Raw genomic sequence first — 22169 nt, 5'->3', positions numbered from 1 at the left:
CCCTTTTAGAAAGGAAAAGAGAGAGAGAGAGAGTAAGCTTTTTAAACATCTTGATTCTCTTTTCTGAACACTCAGGGGATGGCTTTCTGCACTCAGATTCCCCGCGTTAATTCTGACTCGGCTTTCGCTGCTCAAACTCTTCTTCTATATCTTTATAGACGCTACGACTTATCCTGTCTTTTCCCCAAAAACTTAAAGTGCATCTGAGAAGCTATGTAAAAGTATTTCATCTTTTTGGTGGTCTAAAGCAGAGATTGGCAAACTGTTTCTCTAAAAAGCTAGACAGTCAGCCATCTCTGGCTTTGTAGACCATATGGTCTTTGTCCCAACTACCCACCCCTGCCATTGTAATGTCATAAGCAGCCATGGACACCACATAAATGAATGGGCACGGCTGTGTTCCAATAAAACTTTGTTTATGGATGCTGAACCAAGCATCCACATAATTTTCCGTATAATTTTCACATGTCTTGAAATACTCTTCTTTTCTTTTCTTCCCCCCCCCCCCCCCCAACCAGTTAAAAATGCAAAAATCAATCTGAGCGTGTGGCCATGGAAAACAGGTGGTGAGCCAGATTTGCCCCATAGGCCGCAGTTTGGCCACCTTTGTTCTAAACCTACACCTTTAAGTGAAATGAGTAGCCAGGATGGGGTGCAGACCTCAAAAGGAGCTAGAACACGCGCTCCACCATTTACATAAACCACGGAGAACCTAGTTTTCAAATGACCTACATAGCTCTCTCTCCTCCTCCCAACCCCCGCTTCCCTCTCTCCACCCTCCCCCCACCCGCCCAAACACGCCGCTCTTGGAATCAGAGGTCCGAGGTGCAGCCCTGCTCCCCAGCATCAGGTCATACCTGCTCTTTGATTTCCTGGAGCTTCCGGCTCTGCTCTCTGATGTCATGGAGAAGCTGAAGCGCTTTGTCATCCTCCTGGGACACCTCCATCCGTGCTTGCTCCAAACTTCGCTTTAAGCTCTAAGGAAAGCAAAAATTTTAATAGGGATGCCCTGTGGTGCCTGCTCTGTTTGAAAAGATTCATTAAGGGAGCTGCAAGCTGCTTCGCGGACACCAAGACGGTTTCGGGTGACGGAGCAAAGTTGACAACTTCCAGTTGGTTGCTGGCTCCGGTTTTCATCCTGTAAAAACCCTTTGGTTCAAGAATCATCATCTCAACCTTGTGACCTCGTGGGTCCAGCCTGAAACTTCATCACAACCTGCCTCCTACCGCCATCTACCTGTCCTACCAGATACTTACTTGTACGTTCAGGACTAAAAACCAATGAGGTCCCTTAGCCTTTTGTTAAACCACCATGGGGACAGCTACAGAGTCTTTTCTGGAATATCAGTTATTAGAGGGCTCTCCGGTATAGGTCCCTCTTTCAAAGCAGCAATGACTTCCTTCTTCCCTAGTTGTCATTTAAGACTCCGAGAAGTCTATTTCCACCTCCTGGCTTACGTCTCCTGGACACCTTTCATCCATAAGGTTCCCTCAATGCTTCAGTGGCACTGAAATACATATCTGAAATACAACTTCACCCACCACTGAAAGGCAGCCAAATCTGGAATGGAAACATAGCAGTTATTCTTAATCAGCCACGTTCTATAGATTTCCTTCTCCCTTGTGAAAAAAACTTGAAAAATGTGGGATTCAACTTCTTAAGACTGTTTAATTGGCCACATTAAAAAAAACACCTGAATGAAAAATTTAACGAGACAATGGAGAAGACAGTCTACTCTTGTGAAGGAAAGGAGAAAAAAAAAAAAAGTCACATGGTAAATAATGACAGAGGGTCTGGGTTTTTACAGGCTGAGTCTTCTTGTTGCTACACTGGTTCTAGGCGATGGAAAACTGATCTTGGGCGGATTTGTTTATTTAAGAGTTGGGTTCCTGAGGCTGATCGTGTTGGACAGGATATAGACCAGAGAGGTTGGGACGGGAGGTGTTAGGACCCTCTGTAGCTCACTGCGGTGACAACTATGACAGTATCCAGGCTCCGCAGCCTACCTGGACTCCTGGAGCCCAGTCTCACTGTTCTGGGACCTCCCGCCTGGCTCACTGCCAATCACACACCTTGCCTTTGAATACTCCCTCTCTCTCTACTGTCTGCCATTGGCTGTGATGTGCCTCATGAAGCCGTCATGAAACAGGATGAGACACACACGACAGGAAGTGCCACCTCCGAGGGAAGGGGACTTTGGGGAAGGCTCACACTGCATTCTGTGATGTAGGTAGCAAGGTCCTGCTCCAGGAGGGATCTCTGAGTCTCAGAGGCCTTCAGCTCCACCTCCTTCTGACTAAGCACAGCCTCCACCTCTGACACTCTCCGATGTAACCGGGTCATTTCCTGCTCCATCTGAAACAGACACACCGACAGGTTAAAAGGGCCCGTGGAGGTTCGTCAGGAGCAATCAAATCTCAAGCAGCCGCCGAAACCACCTGGTGGTCTGGGCTGGCGTTAATTCGTCAAAGGTTGGGAAGGAGATACCATTGCTTCTTCGCCCGGGAGTGCACAGTTCTTCGTAAGGACAGTCACCAATGCTAAGTCACTCCTCTCATCCAAGACTCGGTTCACACTTGGTCACTTCTCTAGCCCAGTGAGCAAGGAAGCCACAATCATCATTTTTCACCTGTATGCTTTTTGGGTTTAGTTTGGCTTTCTGCACACGTCACTTTAATTTTATCCCAAATCCATCTTGATCCCCCCCATCTCCTTGCAAAGATCTAGAGGACAAATCCAGGACAGGGCAAGGAGATATGTATTCGTCTGCACTCTTAGGAGTCCCAGGCAAGTAGTGGGTTTTATGAGCTTCCAGAGAGCTGCCCCTAGGCAGGAACAGTGAGCGTTAAGAGACGTTGAGCATAGTCAACACAGTGGCCGCAGTTACATAAGCAGGAGTTTTAAAGGACTAAGAAGAGAGACTTCGCATCACTCAAAGCGGATGGGATGCATCTCGGCCACAGGTGAGGACCCACGCCACCTGCCGGAAGAAGCAGACATCTGGCTGGGTCATGCTGAGGAACGGGCCGTTTTAAATCCAGGGCCTCCTCTGGTTAAGATTTAAAGGATTTACGGCAACGTCAAGGCCTGATTTCATCTCCCTCTGAGCTGCTGGAGGCGAGACTTCAGCGAGGGAGGGAGCGCCTCGCCCGCTGGGTATGGATCAGGTGGCTCAGCGCCAGCAGCGGCCCCGGGCGGATCCCTTGGCATAGATTGACGGGAGGATCCTGGAGCAAGGAGGGAGGCCGGCTGCGGAAATAAATACCTTGTGGCACTTGTCCTGGGAGTCTTGCAGCTCTTTGCTTTTGATGAGAAGTTTCTTTTCCATGGAGCTAGTCTTGGCAGGGGAGTCCAGACTTGACACAACAGACCTAGATACGAAAACCAGCGTTAAGGTGGCCAGCAGATGGTTCTGAAAAAGCCACTTTCAGAAACTGCGGCAGAGAGGACAGACCTGCCGGAGTTCTGTGGCCGTCACCAGAGCTGGCTTGAGAAGCTTCTGATGACATCAAGGCCACGAGGCACAGAGCTGGACAGAAGCAAAAACTCTGGAGGCAGACAGACCTGGGTGTAAACTCAGTCGCCGCTGGCCTGAGGCAATGATTCAGCCTCTCTGAGTCTTGGTTGCCATCTATGAACAGATAGGCACTCTGCACCTGCTCTGTTCCACAAACTGTTCCAGGTCCTGGAACAGCTGTGAACAAGATGCACAAGGCCCCTGCCCCCCTGGAGCTGACATTCACAGAGGGCAGACAGACATACACACACACACACACAAAGGTTACAGATGATGTCAAAGAAGGAGACGGGTGATATGGTACGAGAGAGGAAATGGGGTCAGCGGGCCTGGTCTAAGCAAAGGTGACCAGGGAGGGCCTCTCTGAGTGGTGACATCTGATCTGGGGCCTGATGGGTAAGGAGGTGCCAGCCATCAATTCTCTGGAAAGAAGCAAGCTCCAGGAAGGGGGAAAACGGATGCAAAGACCCTGAGGCAAGAGTGAGCTAACACAGCATGTGCCTAACAAACGTCATTAGTAACTGTGCTGATCAAATTACTGGCTCTTGTATCCCCAAGCTAGCCAGTTTGGTTCTGTTTCATTTTGTAAGAGCAGCTAATGCATATTACGGTGGGCCCGCCCCCACCACGCCCACGTCCCGATCCCTGGAACTTGTGGATCTGTTACCAGACATGGCAAAAAGGGACTTTGCAATGGGATTAAGTTAAGGATTCTGAGATGGAGGAGATTATCTTGGATTTACTGGGCAGATGCAACATTATCACAAGGGTCCTTCGAAAACCAAAGCAGAGGAGGAAGGGGATGTGACAACAGAAGTAGGGTCGCAGTCAGAGAGACTGAAGATGCTACACTGCTAGCTTTGAAGGTGGAGGAAGGGGCCTCGAGCCAAAGAATCTGGGCGGCCTCTAGAAGCCAGGAAAGGCAAGGAAACAGATTCTCTCCGAGAGGCTCTGAAGAGTATAGCCTTGTCCGCACCCTGATCTCAGCCCAGCAAAACCCATCTTGGATTCCTGGTCTCCAGAAGTGTAAGGTGATACATTTGTGCTATTTTATGCCACTTATTTGTGGCGACTTCTTACAGCAGCAACAGGAAACCGGAACACTTCCTGAGCACGGACTACCCACATGGCTCTGGGTCTAACACTAGATATGTCTTGACTCTTTCTTCTCTATAGTTCTATGAGGCAGATACGATTTATTATCCTCATTCTATACATGGGGAGGCTGCCAATTAATAAATGGCTCCTGTTGGTCTTCACAGAGAGCTGGAGTGAGTGTGGAGGTTGACTGATGCATCCGACAGAATTCCCAGGGTGAGATCACAAAGCAGGGCAGCATGACCTCCCGAGAGAGGGGTAGAAGGAGGCCCTGTCCACAAAAAGGAGGCACTCACCCACATGTGGACATGTACCTCATACACACTGCCGCATCCCTAGAAGCCGTTAGTCATGGGCGGAGAGGATACCCATCACCCAGGGCGGCTGCCCACAGTGGTCGGCACCCTGGACAAGAACACCAGGACCGGTGAAGGGCAGGGCCCAGGGAACAGAAAGGCTCTTGTGCTCAGACAGATGTGCGCAGAGCCCACCGCTGCCCCACACACCCATCTTTGTCGCTTTGGTAATGGACCCGCAGGAGCGGTGGGTCAGCGAGCATTCACTTCTTACCAGCAGGTGAAAGTTCTGCTTTCTGATGCCCCAAACTACTTCCCGGTCAATATCAGGTCCATTTCCTGCGGCAACTCAGACCTTTCACCCTGGCCCAGTGGCAAGGGCTGACATGACAGCGCTGGCTCACTGGACCCCAGGGACAGCTCCCTACATGTGCACTGTAGGGCAGCAAAGTGAATTGACACCCAGAGTCATGCTGCTCTATTCAAAATCTGACTCTGCCACTCACTGAGCCTCAGTCCCCTCATCTGTATAATGGGGATAACTCTCAACCTACTTTAAAGAGTTCGTGTGAGATTAAATGAGCTTATCTCGTGGCACAGTGTCTGGCACATTACAAGGGTTCAGTAAATGTCAACCATTACTATTATCATTACCATTTTTATCATCACTACCCATGCAATAGTGTAAATAGCACATTCCTCGCAGGTCTAATACAGTTGCTTGAAATAGTAAAACTCAGGGGGCTGAAAGTGCTCTCTGCTATTACTCACATTAAAACAAATATTGATTATTCACAAAAATGGGCAAGAGGGATTGAAATCCCAAAATAAATCTTCCTTTTTGTTTTAGTGTTTATTTATTGTTGAGAGAGAGAGAGAGAGAGAGAGAGAGAGAGCACGCACAAGCTGGTGAGGGGAGAGAGAGAGGGAGACACAGAATCCAAAGCAGGCTCCAGGCTCTGGGCTGTCAGCACAGAGCCCGAGGCAGGTCTCAAACTCACAAACCGCAAGATCATGACCCGAGCCAAAGTTGGACGCTTGACTGAGCCACCCAGGTGCCCCAGAAATAAATCTTTTTTTGTTTGTTTGTTTGTTTGTTTTTTTAAAGTTTGAGAGAGAGAGAGCGCAATAGGGGGAGGGGGAGAGACAGATTGAGAGAATCCCAAGTAGGCTCCATGCTGTCAGCACAGTGCTCAACACGGGGCTCGAACATGACCTGAGCCGAAACCAAGAGTTGGACACTTAACCAATGGAGCCACCCAGGCACCCCCAGAAATAAATCTTTTTTAAGATATTACTTTTGGCTAAAGATTTTAATCAAGTTCTGCAGCTCTCACTAGCCTATTTTCCACCTAAAATCTAGCCAAAACACACACACACACACACACACACACACACACACACACAGTTTTTCTTTTCAATCTGAGATGAAATGGGTTGCTTGGTGTGGCCTTGGGTTGTCTTTGCTACTTCCTTATTCCTGACATCACTCTGGTGGGTAGGCTAGAGAAGAGCCAAACCACCTGAGGGAGGGATGGTCCATAGACGGGGTCCTTGGTCCTTTAGTAATCAGGAGGTACTCACATGTCACTCAGTTACACACTGACCTGGGGCAGGGATGACAGATGAGGTCACAACTATCTGCACCTGAGTACAGAACCAGCCCCTTTTAGAAGAACCAAGACAGGGGGTACGGGATCTTGGGGTGGGAAGTGGCCCCAAAACTTCGATGACACATGGAGGACAGGATCCAGCTGTGTTCAATGTTTAAGGTGCGCTGCTGTGGGGACAAAAGCTGATTGCTTATTCACCAACCCCCGCTCCAAAAAAAGTGTTTCTAGGTCACTCATTAATGGGGCCAAGAATCCATGGGACGTGCGCCCCCCACCCACCTGCACTCACGGGAGACAGCGAGACGCCCTCCTTGTCCCTGAGGCCCAACTCCCTCCTTCTATTTTGATAGCTGTTTTGATGCTTGACAAATGTTCACTGTTTAGAAGTTCTAAGTACAGCAATTAAGAGCTCTTCAGAAGCAAGGTGCTAAAGAAAATCTTTTTTTTTTTTTTTTTTTTTTTTAAAGAATAAATAAAAATCACACCTAAAAAAGCTACGGTAAGAATGCTGATTCTGAACCCAACTTGTACCAATAATCCCACAGCAGGAATGTGATTGGAGGACAAGGCTGGGGGTGGAGGGCAGAAAGGTCAACACAGCTTTCTGGAACTTCCCTGGTCTTCAACCAGTCTGCACATTAGAATCATGTGGAAAGCTTTTATAAAGTACCGATGTCGGGATGCCTGGGTGGGTCAGTCAGTTAAGCGTCCGACTTTGGCTCAGGTCATGATCTCACGGTTCACAAGTTCGAGCCCCCTGTCGGGCTATGTGCTGACAGCTCAGAGCCTGGAGCCTGCTTCCGAGTCTGTGCCTCCCTCTCTCTCTGCCCCTCCCCCGCTCACATTCTGTCTCTCTCCCTAAAATAAACATAAATAAATAAAAAATTTAAAAAATAAAGTACCGATGTAGGGTAGTGGAAATACTCCATGTGATACTACTATAATGGTGGGTACATGTCGTTACACATTTGTCCAAGCCCACAAAATGCACACCACTAAGAGTGAACCCTAAGGTAAACCATGGACTTTGGGTGATGGTGACATGTCAGTGTAGATTCATCAACTGTAAAAAGAGCACCCTTCTTGGTGTGGGATGTTGATGATGTGGGACACTGTGCATATTTGGGGGCAGGGGGTAAATGGGAAATCTCTGTACCTCTTGTTAACATTGTTGTGAACCTAAACTTGCTCTTAAAAAAATAGTCTTTAAAAAACAAAAACAAAAACAAAAAAAAACCCTGATGTCCAGGGCCCAACCAGACCAATTAAGCCAGAGACTACCTGGGAGTAGGGCCTGGGCAGCACTTTTGTCAAGCTCTCCTGTGATTCTAATGTACAGAGAGGATTGAGAATCACGATGCTAATTAATAAGAATGGACCTGTGATTTAGGGTCTAGGTTTTTAAGACTCATAGTATAACTGTCCCCAACAACTGGCTCCAGGTGGCATTTTTGGCCAGGCCATTTCGTATTGGTACCTTTTGGTCACTCTTTGAGTGGGAACACAGTTTTGAAGTTAATCATGGTGGGCTATCAATTTCAAAACAATGTATAGATTTCAGACACTGATTTAAGACTATTCCTACCCCCATTTTTAATAAGTCAACTGCAATATACCATTTCCATGAATTACTTCTGTAAAAGAAATATACTAGAGACAAGTATGGCTCAACATATTTGTATTCTTTTTATTTTTCATGTAGACACCTAGTTAAGAAAGTCAGAAGTCCTGCCCTCAAACAACTAACACTGTAGGAGAGAGAATTAATGTCACTGTTTGTCATCACTAATAGTGCTCATTTACTGAGCACTTAACTATGCATCAGACACTAGATACTTTACAGATTACCTCACTGAACTCACTCAACAATCCAAAGAGGTGGGCATTGTCATCCCATGGCAATGAGGCAAAGGAACAGCTGACCCTATGGCCTCTATGTGCTCCTACCCCATCAGGATGATGTGGGCACAGGTGTGGTGCAGGAGAGCTGGGTTTTGGTTCAAAGTTGGGCTCTGGAACCCAACAGCCATGGGTTCAAATCCCAACTCTGCTACTACTCGGTTGGACAGCCCCGGACAAACCCAAGAAAAGCAACCTGAGAAAACAGCTGCAGAGACCCTGAGAGCTCACAGAAGAAAGGGAAATGGATCACTCAGGGAAGGTAACATCTATCCGTGACTGGCTGTGTGCAATCCTGGGAAGGCAAATCCAAGGCTGAGCCCAGGACAGTCCGGGTGCCCAAGAACATCCATTCAGGTTAGACCACAGCCACCCCCCAAAACAGCTCAACGCACACACAAAAGCAACTCTTCCTCCCTTGTTTGGCAGCTCAAGGGGGTAATTACATAGGAAACAGTACAGACTTTAGAGGCCCGGGCTGGTTCATGCTCCGGGCTCGATGAGATGCAGTACAATGAGGATGCTAATAAAAGAACATGCAGCCTGCCCACACATTGCTTGCCTACTCCTCCTGGCCACATCTCGGATACACAGCCAGTTATACCCATGGAGAGAAAAGGCACTTCTGAGCAGCGGGTGCACGCAGCCACCCACCCACACACAGCAGTGCTGTCTCTTCAAACATGAAGCCAAGTTTGGGTTTTCCTCTTTTTTCCAGCTTCTATTTTCTAGAAAAATTTACTCTGAAATCAACATCTCGTCCTGATATACACATCTGCTTTATAATTATAGAGGCACAAAGAGTATTAGCAGAGGTAATGGTGTATGACACACAGAGGGAAGGTCGGGCTTGGTCGTTTCTGCTGCAGCAAAAAGAATATTTTCTTAAAATGTGTTACATGTGACCTAAAAATTGCTTTCCATGTAACTTGAACATTTAAGTACCAATGATAAAAAGAAGTTTTCCCGATGTCTATAATAATCCACAGAACTCAAAAAAAATTCCTTAATACGCTACCAAGAGAATGCTTCATATCAAAAGAAAATACAATCTGTACTTCCATCCTAAAGAAAGTATATGTATTGAGTACTCTCTCATCACTGCTGTAATAATTAAGGTCATGCATAAGCATCAAGCCATCCATTTATTCGCTTAAGAACAGGATCCTAAGACCATAGAAGATGCCACCAGATCACTGAGAGCATAGATCACAAATCACAGATATTCTTGAGATAACCAAGAATGGATACTTGAGTCTAAACCGAGGGGATTCAAAATTAGCTCAGCTGAGGGCCCTACCTTAATTGTGGCCAACAGCACTAAAAATACATGCAACTGCAAGATGTAATATGGTGCAAAAAATAAAACACTCATCAGCATTCTGTTCCAAAAATATATTGGCTTTTAAGATTGAGCATTCTGAAATTTATGAACTAACTTTATAAGCCCATTTCAAAATACACAAGCAGTGTCCGTCATGAACACTTGGAAATATTAAAAATATTGTTCTACTAAAGTTTCAGAGTCTAGCTGGCTTTGGGGCGCTCCCACCAACCCACACACATCACATATGCGCGCACACACACACACACACACCAGAGCAGTGGTCTCCAGTTGGATTAGAGCATTTGCTTTGGCATGATTAATAGGTAACTCAAGAATCATTTATGGGGCACCTGGGTGGCTCAGTCGGTTAAGCGTCCGACTTCAGCTCAGGTCACGATCTCACGTTTGTGGCTTTGAGCCCCACGTCGGGCTCTGTGCTGATGGCTCAGAGCCCGGAGCCCGCTTCGAATTCTGTGTCTCCCTCTCTCTCTGCCCCTCCCCCACTGGCACTCTGTCCCTCTCTCTCTCAAAAAAATTTAAAAAAGCATAAAAAAAGAATAATTTATTAAAAATCACATTATTAATGAAAGTGTAGACTTGTGATTTCCAATACAGTCTCCACCTCTAAGCCAGCGCTAGCTCTGTGGGTCACCGTCACTGACAGACTTCCACCTCCTCTCTGGATGGCTGCAGTGACCTAACTAACCTCCCCGAGTCCAATTCTTGTTGCCCTTCCATCCACCACACAGCGGTCAATGAGAACCACATCTACCATGTCCCTACTCCAAACCCAAACCTGAAGACCTGTCTTACCTCAACTCTGACCCCACTCCCCATGCATCCCGAAGCTCCAACTACCCCACTGGGCTCTGCGCTCACTGGACGCCCACAGGCTAGTCCCGGCCTCAGGCACCAGCATGGTCATAGAACCCCTATCCCGGGTTCTAATTTCTTCACAGCCCTTACCATCATCTGAAAATCTTTTATGAACTTATTTATCCTCTGTCTCCCCCAACAGAATGCTAGCTTCTTGAGAGCAAGGACCTTGTCTGTCAGTTACGCCATAAGCCCTAGAACATATTTGTGGAGGGAACCAATGCGTGAATGAAGGGTATGCCAAATATTTCTGTGCACCAGGCAGCCTCAGTTTAAAGGTTACAGTGGCCAAGAGAATCCAAACAAGTCCACTGAATTAACGCTGGCACGATAAAGCTTTCTGGCCCTCGCTCGGGAGATGCCCAGACACGCTGGTTCTAGGACAGCAGTGTCACGATGACACACACACTGTCCCCTCCAGGGGACACTCAAACACTGGAGGGGGCGGGGAGTGCATGACACCCAGGTTGGGCACAGCACCAAGTTCCAGACTCCACTGGAAACCGGATCCGACCAGAAGCCTTGAGCACGTCTTAGGGAAGGAACCGGTTTAGCCAACACATCACGGACTCCATTCAGAGTAAAAAAAATTGGATGGAGATATTAGGACATCTGTCAGGCACCCCACGTGGAGCCTGATTCTCTCAATGGGCAGAAACCAGCAAGATGTCTTTATAAACTCAAGCAGGGAAGAAAGGAGAATTGAAAGTATTCCTAGGCCCATCCTCATCCCCAAAATAACAAGACTACAAAATGGACACTCGCTCTGCTCCAGGTGCTAACACTACATGCTTTGTGTGTCCCTAGCAGGTGGGCGCTGTAACAACTCCCACTTTATATACATAAGGGAATTGATGCTGGGAGAATTTAAATGGCCTCATTCACACAGGTGGTGAGCGACAGAGCCTAGAACCCACATCTACCTGATTCCAAAGCCTGGACTTCTAATGAGTGTACCACAGTCTGTCCCCCGAAATAAAGAATATTTATGTCAACTCTAAAGTTAAACGTGGGAAAAGTTGGCCATTCTCTGCCACACGCAAGGTGTGAACTTTAGTAAGTGACCCAAGCTCCATGACCAGTATCTGTATCTGTAAAAGATTGGGTGGCTGAGATTAAACGAGTTTGTCAAGCACTTGGAATAGTGTGTGGCACAGTGAATTCTCAGTCAGATCCACTTTCTCACCTTTATTATTAGGCTAGCCTGCAGGTCCCGCATAATCCAGGGAAATCATGAGTGTTAGAGGCAGAAGAGCGCAGTGGTTCTGGAGGCAGCCAGCTATGGGTCTAAGTCTTAGATGTGTTACTACCTGCAAGACCTCAGGAAAACACCTTACCCCGGCTGAGCCTCAGTGTCCTCATCTGTAAAATGGGGATCACACCTGCTGCCTCACAGAGTCATGGCAAGACTGTGAAGACTTTGTGAGCTAATGCATGTAAATGCATTCAGCATAGCTCTGGGCACACAAGAAGTGCTCGATAGAGGACAGCATCCATTAGCACTTGTATAAACTGTGCAGAAGGAATTGGCATAATCCCTGGCTACTTTAGTGTAATTCAATTTGAAAAATGTTCTTTGAAGACCTTCCAAGGGCAAGGCACTTTTTCAGGCAAAAGGTGGAAGACATGGTCCCTGTCCTCAATGAGCACTGAGCAATGTGACCAGGCACAGGGGACAAGAAGGAGGTACGAATGAAAAAGGAAGGCTGGGGGTCTTGGCATACCAGGCTTGAATACCAAGTTCTGGAGTGGCCATTAATTCTGTGCACACTGTGATGCCACTGAAGGTCTGAGCAGGAGAATGACATCATCCAACTTGAGCTTTGGAAGAATTCCATCCTCTGTGAAGAATGGATCATCAGATCTGGGAAAACTGGAGGCAGAGGAATCGGTTAGGAGACTACTGCAATAGTCCAAGCAAAATTCCATGAGGGGTGACGGTAAGGACAGAAAGACAGGCACTGATCCAAGTATCATCCTAGAGGTGTAACTTAGAGGACTTGGCAAATGATGGGCTGGTGGGGGAGATGGAACAGATCTCTTGTCTACAAGGCTAGAAAAAGTGGTAGTTTCTCAAATGAAATGAGAAAACCAAAACTGGCACCTACTGGCTTACTGAGTGAGCACACAAGTCTGTCTGTGTTGGGAGGGAACAGAGTACAGGGATGTTGAGAAACTGGTAGAACGTCCTGGCAATAATGAACACAGGACATTCTGGGAGGAAGGCCACGGGGAAAGAAGAGTGTAAGTCAAGGAACTGAATGCGATCAGCAAGACCAGGCTAAAAAGGTTAACTGAGGATGGAACTTGAGACAGTGCAACATTTCAAGGACCTGGGACAGACGATGACAGCCAAGAAGCAGTGAGATTGGCAGTCAGAGAGGTAGGAGGGAAAACCGAGTTTCCATGACGCAGAAGTGAAGCCGGCAGAAAGTTTCAGGACACGTGCGGTAACTGACGATATCATGTGGCACGGTGGGGATCACTGGCTTTGGTGGTTGAGTGCAATCCATGGCTTCTCAGGTAGTAATTCCGTAAGGTTGTAGAGACTGGAAAAGAGGCACAGAGTGCAGGCTATTCTTCCAGGAAGCTGGTCAGAGAAAGGAAGGTGACAGAGGTCAAGAGACAAAAGACAAGGAAAACAGAGAGAACGGAGAGAAATTCACTTAGGCGAGGGAAGAAGTGCCAAACTGGCGCAGAGCTTGGGAACACACAGCACCATTTAGTCAATTACTGTCTTCTTAAGGGATCCGAGGCAACCATGCAAATTAGCATGTGTAGGCCAGCAAAAAACGCACTTGACAGATCTTTTGGAGTCTAATCTTCAGGATTGGGCTAGGCTCGTTTGGATTACATTTCCTAAAGGTATCTTTAAGACAAACAAGAAGGCGGCAGAATGGTCCTGCCAGGCCCGCGAGGCAAGCACGCACAGTCTAAATAGAGAACAGAATAAGGCAAGTAGAACAAGATGTGCTTGACTAAAGGAAAGAAGAAATGGAGTGAGTGAGAGGACAGAACCCAACTCAACAAACAGAGGTGAATATCAGGTATCCGGTCTGGATGACGGTGGAATAGAAACAACACAGGGCACTTGAGGGCAGGAACCACGGGCAGGAGCTCGTTACGGTTTTTGAAACTTGGGAAGCACAGAGGATGCACACCTTTGTGTACCAGAGCGCATTCTGTTATTGTCGCTTTTTTTTTTTTTTTTTAATCAAAACACAGACGAGGCTCTTTGCAAGGGATCTGGAGGTAGCACACACAATAACAAACTGCCCCGGGCCGGATGTGGAAAGGAAGATAGTTTTTAAGGGAAGACTCCCCACCATCCTAAGTATTTCAGTAAAAAGGAAGTAGGACTGTTTGGAGCATTCAGGCCATCTTCCCCTGGAATAAGTCATCGCCAAGATAAATGACAGAAGGTGGCAGAAAGTACAAAACATAGATTTGCATAGACATGGATCACAGAGTCACCAATAAATTGAAAGCTGCAGCCACAAAAATGATTTGGACCGATTCACCAAATGCTTATTAAGCATCTTGTATATGATCGGCCTGAAGACATGGTGGAGAGCAAGGTCAATGCAATTCCCTGTGAATTGCTTACACTCAAGCAAAGAAGAACTTTCAGGGAGAGAGTATATCTGCATGCGTTTATGTACACGTACACACACACACACACACACACACACACACACACACACACCAGGGAAGAGTCTCAAAATGAGAGGAAGAAGAAATTAAAAAAAAAAAAAAAATCCAAGAGCTACATAGTCTACCTACTCAAAAAATTTGCAGAGATTGAAAACAAAATCCAGCAATTAGTCTGCTTGCCAGCTCTCATTCTGCCCTGACTCCAACCCCATTGACCATATCATTCCCCACACTGGGCCTCCACTTCCGACAAGCATGTAAACCTGGGGACCCCACACAAATCTCCTAATTTCTCCTTTGGGCAGCATTGATACTTGGCAGTACAGCACAGTGGCTAAGAGACTCTGGAGCTGCCACATTATCTGGGTTCAACTTCCACCTGAGCAACTCAGAGCTGCCTGACCTTGGGGTAAATCGCTTAATCTCTCCGTGCCTCAGTTTCCTTACATGTAAAATGGGAATGATGACAGATCCTTCCTTGTAGGCCATCGTGCAGTTTAAATGAGTTAATCTGTGTAAAATGCTTAAAATAGAGCCTGGAACAGAGTTGGTGCCCTATAAGGACAAGCTGTTGTTACCACTTGACCCACTTGAAATGTTCTCTACATTTCTCTCCCCTCATCCAAATCCACTGGTTTAAAAAGTCAGATATTTTACATCCCATTAGTGGGCTCACACACTCAGTTTCCAACACAGGCATTTACTGAGGATCTACCATGTCCTGTGCTCTAGGAGAACTGGGATCAATCAGACCCAGTCCTGCTCTTGAGATCACAGTCAACTTGGGGAAACGGACAGACATTCCAATGAAGATTGTTACCGTAACTTGGCAAGAACTATGAACTGGCATTACCCATTAAGCGTCTCCCACAATGGAGGCTGCCCTTCTCTCTTGACTCCTAAAGCAGTCAGGTATCCCATCTGTACCATGATATTCTGCAGGAAAGGTGTTTGCTCTGTGTCCCCTGGACTATTTCACACATATGTGCCTTGACTTGTTCAACTTGATAGAAAGGAACCCGTTCTGGGACTGGGCCTCCTGATTCTGTCCCCCAGTCCACTCCATCCCCACAACTACCTCTTACCTACAGGTATCTGGCAAATGCATATTAACCTGTAGTTGGTTAGGATGTTTAAGCTTCTCTAGCATTAAACTTCCAGGGCCTGGGAAGCTGGGTTTCTGCTCTGGCATGACCAGACTACTTAATATTGCTGAGTTCCTTCCATATCCTCTCAGTATAAATAGGACACTATGCATCTACAGACTAACAAATTAGTAATAACAAAAATAATAGTAAATGTTTACTGAGACTTTTCCATGTTCCAAGTACTAGATCAAGTGCTTCTGTATTTCACATAATCCTCCCGAAAGCCCTAAGACAAAGGGAACATTATTACTCCACCTTTGCTGTAGAGGAAACAGACATGCAAAGAAGTCCCGATGGAGCAAGGAAGAGGCACCAAAACCTGGTTGTCTGAAAATCTGGGAAGGTAATGGTGGGAAGCCATTTCTCGTTCCTCTAAGCGTTTAGATGGCTGGCACCAAAATGAAACTTCAGATCACCCAGAAGGAAAGTAAAGAGCCCAGAGCCAAAAGGAAGCGAGAGCCCCTTCCTAAAAACAGCCTATTCAGGCACTGGCATCCCACAGGTTTCAGCCTCCCTGACATCTCTTTGCTCTTCTAAGATTTCAAAGTTCTCCAAAAGCATCAAACCAGCATGTGCAAACTAGCACAAAATATAAAACCAACTGGCTTTTTCCTTCTAGAGTTTATACTGAAGGTTTGAAGAAATGCATTGTTTCAGCAAATGAGGCAGTATTTCAGATCTAGGAGGAAGAAGGGATCTAAAGACATATACCCCATGCTGACAAGGGAGGGAGGGAGAACTGGGATGCATTTTATTTTTAAACCTTTAACATATATCTTTAACATATTGTAAAATTCAAGCAAACAGAGGCTCAGAGAAACATCCAAGCATTCAGAGCTTGGGGATGTGACTTGGGTTATCGTCAGTTAAAAAGAAAAAGAGGCACGAGGACAGACACTCCCTCACTCTCCAGCACCAGTTTCGCCAGAATCCCACCCCAGAGACAACCAAAACTAATCCTGTGGAACCTCTCCTGCTCCCTCCACTCAAGCTGCGAGGAACGCCCACGATCCCTCAGACACAGAATGCTGAGATCAAGATTCTTGCTAAGTCTAAAATAATGATGCACTCAATGCCTGGCTTAAAAACTGTCTGGTCCCAGAAAAGGATCCTAAAAAGCGACCAATGATCACAGCAATTAAAACCACTCTCACCACCGGAGTCTTCATGAAAACTCCTCATTCATTCAGCTCCTCTTCTGAACATTTCATGCAATTCACCAGTAACAGATCTGGGGTCAATTTACCCAGCCGCCACAGAGCAGCATCTGCTATTTCCCCGGTGGTGTGAAGAGTGAGTAGCGGCACAGGTAATCCCTATGTGTAAATAAAAACCTGTGACGCTGAAAACAGGGGTGGGGAGAAGGAGGAACTCGGGAAGAAACAGCAGGTCCCTGGTGGCAGTGGTGGGACCCCCAGAAAATGCCTCCTCCCACCTCTCAGTGTATTTGTATATATGTCCCCAGCACTGCAGGAGCTTCTAATTAATTTCATCACTGCCTCTTTTATGGAATTTCCACATAATGATAATGTGATCTGTCCAGGGTCACCTACACCCAACAGGTGGAGCGAACTCCTAAAATGATGCTATGGGTTTCACTCACAGGGCTGCCCGCGGCAAGAAGAGCCCAATCCAACAGCGAGATCACACTAAAAGACACGAGATGAAAGAAAATCTTTCTGATTCCAACCCCAAACTGCCATGGAAAAGACATTAAAGTTCCCCAAAGACAGGAATACTCCAACCCCATCTTCCAGATGAGACCTACACGAATTCATGTGCAGGCACTTTTTTTTTTCTTTTTTTCTTTTTTAGGAGAATCTTATTAAGCATTCTGTTGGGGCATGAACAGAAGCTCGTTTTATGCTCTAGAGATGTACCGTGAACTATCAAAGGTGATATAGCCGATCTTCAAATACAATGAGCAGTAGAAACGTGATCGGGGGGGTGGGGGGGTCGGAGAGGGAAGAATCATGAGCAAATTAAACCAACAAATATTTATCGAGTGCCTGGGCCTGGAGACTGAGATGTCCCCGTCAGAGAGCTCCCTTAACTGAGCTCTCCATGAGAAGCAGATGCAAATTCAGGCTTCCAGAACCATAAGCCATTAATCACACATCGCTTCAGATTAACTGCAATGCCTAAGATCCCCCACATCATTCTGCCCTTTTGTCCCCAAAATCGAATTCCCTCAAGTCCTCCTTAATTTTTCAGATCGATCACTAGTACCCCAAGCAAGCTTTCACCATGAGCCAGCCAGCCCACTGCTAACCAGAACTAGAACTCTCCCCACATCTCCCTCCAGCCCGATCTGTGACCTTCAGCGTGCCGCGTGCGTCGACGTTAAGCTGCCCCCCAGCCACACGTTCTTTACCATCAGGCCTCCACCTCTGCCCTGCTCTTCAGATGCCCTGCTGGGCTATTTCAAATCCATCTGATGGCACATTCAACAGCTAGTGAGCTCTCTGCCTCTCCTCCTACCATCCAGATTGTTTTGGGGCTGCAGAGCAAATTAGTCGGAAAGGCACGGCCAACGCCACCAAAATCTAACCCCAAATATTTAGCCGGCCCCCCGGGGAAGGAGGAAAGTAGGACCATGGCGGCATCTTTCAATATAAAAATCTCTCTCCAATTGAATCACAACCCACAACCCTATTTCATATCGAGTGCCCAATTCTCCACAATGGTCTGAGATCTTTTGAGGAACGTTAGTGTCAAAATAGCACCCATGGGGAGATACCATCCAAGAACCAACACATGCTTTCAAATCGATATCTTAACTACAAGCACAACAAATCAGGAATGGATGCTGCCAAGGAGAAAATAAAATTCTGCTCGTCTCCTAAGTGGGCAGCAACTAATTACCTAACATTACCCCAAGAGCCTCCAAGTGAGAAAGCCAGGGCATCGGGGGAATAACACAGCTAGTCCAAAACCTTCCCAAGGAACTCGTGCCTCTGAACGCAGAATGTCATCGGATCACAGAATGAAGCAAGACACTGAGCTCCAACATCCACAGAAGCTACTGAATTTGAGAGAAATTCCAGGAGGCTGGGAGCCAGGACCCTACGGTCCTGAGTGCAGTGTTAATGCGTTTTTCACGAGCTTTTTCAAGAACGGAGAAGAGACCTATCATGTCAAGAGGTTTACAGTGATGTTTATACTTCCATTTTCTAGTCTCTTGGTTTGTTTGGTTTTTTCCCCTAAGAAGCCCAATTTCTGTGAATCAATGACTCGGCGACATCATACTCCCTCCCGGTGGCTCACGGTAACGGGGCTCTCTCTGGTAACCAGCGCTCCGCCAGCTCAAAAAGGCTCAGCTGCCAGATCCCTGATCTTGCAGCAGACTTCGAGTGGAGCCGAGCACCATCTATCTGTTAGAGCTTGGGTACAGCCACTTGCAGCTCAGCTAAGCCATCATAAACCTTTAGCTTATGAGATCTCGCTCAATACAGCCAAGATAGCAACCTCCACCCACCCACCTGAGAGGGAGACGGATGCACAGAAGGATAAATAGACGGACAGCTCACTTGAACCCTGCACGTTTCTCCTTCCACCAAGCATTTGCACTGCTAGGTAATCCCCCACTATTTCCTCTCCTCTAAAGAAGACCAAACACTGAAAAACTAACCCAAAGTACCCAATTGACAATTATGATGCTAGGGAGAGGAAGAGGGACCTGAAACACAGCAAAATGAGAATATGAACATTCTGCCCCACCAGAGCCCAGACAGGTAAACTGCTCCCCCAATGCAGGCTGATTAACAGCTTCCCTTCACTGCACTCCCCCCACCCCGCCACCTCCCCCCCACCACCTTTGCATCAGTGCAGGTCCTCAGAAAGTCAAATTTTCACTTACTCAGATCTACCAAGAATTCCCAGTGCCTTGCTATACGAAAACCCCACAAACGGCAGTTCTTCGCCCGAGAAACCGGAGAGGTTCAGCTGGCGCGGAGAGGATGAAACCCACGAATTCTTCTCTGGTTCATCAAAATTGGAGGTGTCATCATCAGACTTGAGGGTGGGAACGAAGGGGGGAGGAGCTGGTTAAAGGAAAACAAGAAGAGGGGGAGAGAAAAATTCAGACGGATTCGACACTGTTGCGGAGAAAATCGTCTTACTCCTTCAGTGGCTCCCGATGGCACTGCAGCGCCTGCTTTCAATCTAGCTCACACAGGCAGACCCAGCCTTGGCTCTTACAGCAACAAGAGATTAACCCCTTCTCTGCCAACATGGCCACCAACCGGCAGTTAGGCTGCCTTCCCCGCTGGGGTAAAACTGAAGGAGAAACTCAAACAGGTCACTTGCTGGAACAAAAGCACTTGGGGAACTCATGTGAGCAAGCGGCTCCTTCGTGAGATTTCCAGAACGCTTCGACAGAGCGTCAGGCTGGCGGGTGCCAGCATGCCAGCTGACCTACACCTATTTGTTTGCTCTCCTGGACAGCTCTAAGTCATTAATATTTAATGTTACCCACTGAAATAAGATGGCATGTATACATTTCGTGGGCTAACCGGGATGAGAGGAAGGAGCAGGAGAGGGGATCTGGGGGGTGTGTAACTCATGTTAGGGTAGCACTGCAGTCTAGCTCATTCATATCCAGAGGAGTATGCTCGGAGCTCTTATCAACCACTTTTTTTTTTTTTAGTTCATTATCCCTCCTCCCCACCTCAATCATGCTGCCCGAATCCACCGCAGTTTAATCAGCATAATGAAACACCAGCCAAATAAAGTTCTTCCCGATGATTTACAGCACCCCTGCGCGCTGATGGTGTAAATGCACCGATGGGCATTGGCGTCCTACCTCGTTAAGGCATGACTCCCAGCTAGGGGCATCTTACATCTTCTCCACTTCCTGCAGACCTACTAAGCTCTCTCGGTCAGGGACGGGGGACACTCGCCCATCAGTCACCAGGAAGCTGCCCATTGTGGTGGGCTCCGGGGGGTGGAGCGGGCCAGAAGCGTTACCATGGCTGCAGGCTGAGGCGTCAGTGGCGAACCGGCCGGTTGAGTCGGCAAGCCGGGCATCACAGCCCCCGCAGTGCAGGCTTCATGCTCCCCACTCTGTGCGTGCTCTGGCTGTAACCCCACCTGGCCGCCTGCGTGGCAGGGGCCAATGCTGATCCAAGTGACAGAGCCGCATGAGTCACTGCCGGAGCTCGCTACAGCGCCCCCTAGGACAGTTGTCACAGTCCAGGCTTCCTTTTTAACCCCTCGTTTTCTGAACTAAGCTGTGCACCAGACAGGAGCAGCAGTCTTGTTTTCAGCTTACAGACCCAAGAGAATCTGTTTCCAAAGTACCCCAATGACAACAATATCGGAAGCAATGCCGGGGAGCAGATGGGAGTGGTGAGGGCTTGCGGGGAGGGGGTCAGGAAAGGAAGCCTCCACCAGGAGGTCTGGCTGCTCCTGGAAAGTGCCCAGGGGCATTCGCTGAGCTTCAGGTACACCCGAGATGAGGCTGGAGACTGAAAACATAGAAGGCACTACCAGAAAATTATTTAACACCTCCAAGCTCTCAAGAGAATTTAAATCTTCCCTGTTAGCATCAGAATCTACTTGCTTAATACTTTAAAAATTAGTTGATGGAAAGAAAAATTACACTGAATGCTTCAGCCCACATCCCATGTGTACTTCCATCAATATAGCCTCAAATCCAACCTGATTTCAATTACCTCATATTTTTTTTTAAGCAAAAAGAAAAAGAATGGAAATTACATTTCATAAGGATCAGAAAGAGAAGTTTTCCATGCCAAAAAACTTCAGATAAAGACTGAGGAAATATATGGAGATTCGCAGATGATACTAATATGGAAGCATTGTCATTAATGGCACCTTACTTTAAAATCTGAGTGGGTTCCGCCTGGGTGGCTCGGTTGGTTGGGCAGCCAACTTCGGCTCAGGTCATGATCTTGCGGTCCATGAGTTCGAGCCCCACGTCAGGCTCTGTGCTGACGGCTCAGAGCCTGGAGCCTGCTTCAGATTCTGTGTGCCCCCTCTCTCTCTGCCCCTTTCCCACTCGTGCTCTGTCTCACTCTCTCAAAAATGAATGTTAAAAAAAATTTTTTTTTTAATCTGAGTGGGTTCAAATCTCAGCTCCACCACTTGTTGGCTCTGTGACTTTGGGAAAGTCACTTAACCTCTCTGAGCCTCATTTTCAACATAGAGACAACTTGCTCAAAGGGCTGTTGGGAGGTTTAAATGAAAAAACTCTGTATAAAGTGTTTGGTGTATTTCTTTGCATTCAGTAAACACTCCGTAAAGATCACCTGCTATTGTCGTTATTGCACACACGAGATACACGTTCATGACAGATCCTGCAGTTATTGAAGGCTAGCGAGATACAGCACAATCTGTGTTGCAAATTCTTCTTCCCTGGGCAAATGACACACACACTCATGTGGATGTTTGTGTTTATCATATCATTTCATTCCTAACAGAAGTTTAATTCCCTTTCCACTATATACTAATTTATCTTTGGGAGACTAAAATAGAATTCCATTTCTGAGTGAGGAGTATGATTAATATAGGGGTAGGAGCCACCCTCTGTGAAATAATTGTGATTTAGAAATTCTGTACCATAAAATAAGATTTCTCTTAAAAACTCCATCATGCTCAAAGCTAGCCCATATGGTCGAGATTAGAAAAAGGGCCAATCTTCAATAAAAGGAAGAAGTCAACATGAAATATACCAGATGGTAACAGGTGAGATAGTCACAAGACAGATTAAAAGCTAGGGA

The 22169-nt window shown here is 47.0% G+C and overlaps 1 protein-coding gene across 15 annotated transcripts in view; it reads right to left on the bottom strand.

The window, feature by feature from the left end:
- The window catches only part of CIT (citron rho-interacting serine/threonine kinase), a 164661-nt gene that overhangs the window by 83692 nt on the left and 58800 nt on the right, over positions 1 to 22169 (bottom strand). For 11 of the 15 annotated variants that reach the window (XM_040443725.1, XM_040443729.1, XM_040443730.1 and 8 more), the window contains exons 10-13: positions 19289 to 19472; positions 3267 to 3372; positions 2213 to 2356; positions 858 to 977 (exon numbers count right to left, since the gene is read on the bottom strand). In XM_040443725.1, coding sequence (XP_040299659.1) covers positions 858 to 977; positions 2213 to 2356; positions 3267 to 3372; positions 19289 to 19472 — 554 coding nt within the window. Of the gene's footprint in view, positions 1 to 857; positions 978 to 2212; positions 2357 to 2488; positions 3176 to 3266; positions 3373 to 12351; positions 12487 to 19288; positions 19473 to 20233; positions 20559 to 22169 lie in introns of those variants that run through there. The other 4 variants (XM_040443737.1, XM_040443738.1, XM_040443736.1 and 1 more) reach the window with 4 other exon arrangements.

Source organism: Herpailurus yagouaroundi, unplaced genomic scaffold (genome assembly GCF_014898765.1).
Source record: "Herpailurus yagouaroundi ecotype Mexico unplaced genomic scaffold, PumYag 191, whole genome shotgun sequence".
In the NCBI taxonomy this organism is placed as follows: domain Eukaryota; kingdom Metazoa; phylum Chordata; class Mammalia; order Carnivora; family Felidae; genus Herpailurus; species Herpailurus yagouaroundi.
The sequence above is the reverse complement of the archived record's forward strand: the minus strand, read 5'-3'. Positions and strand labels throughout refer to the sequence as shown.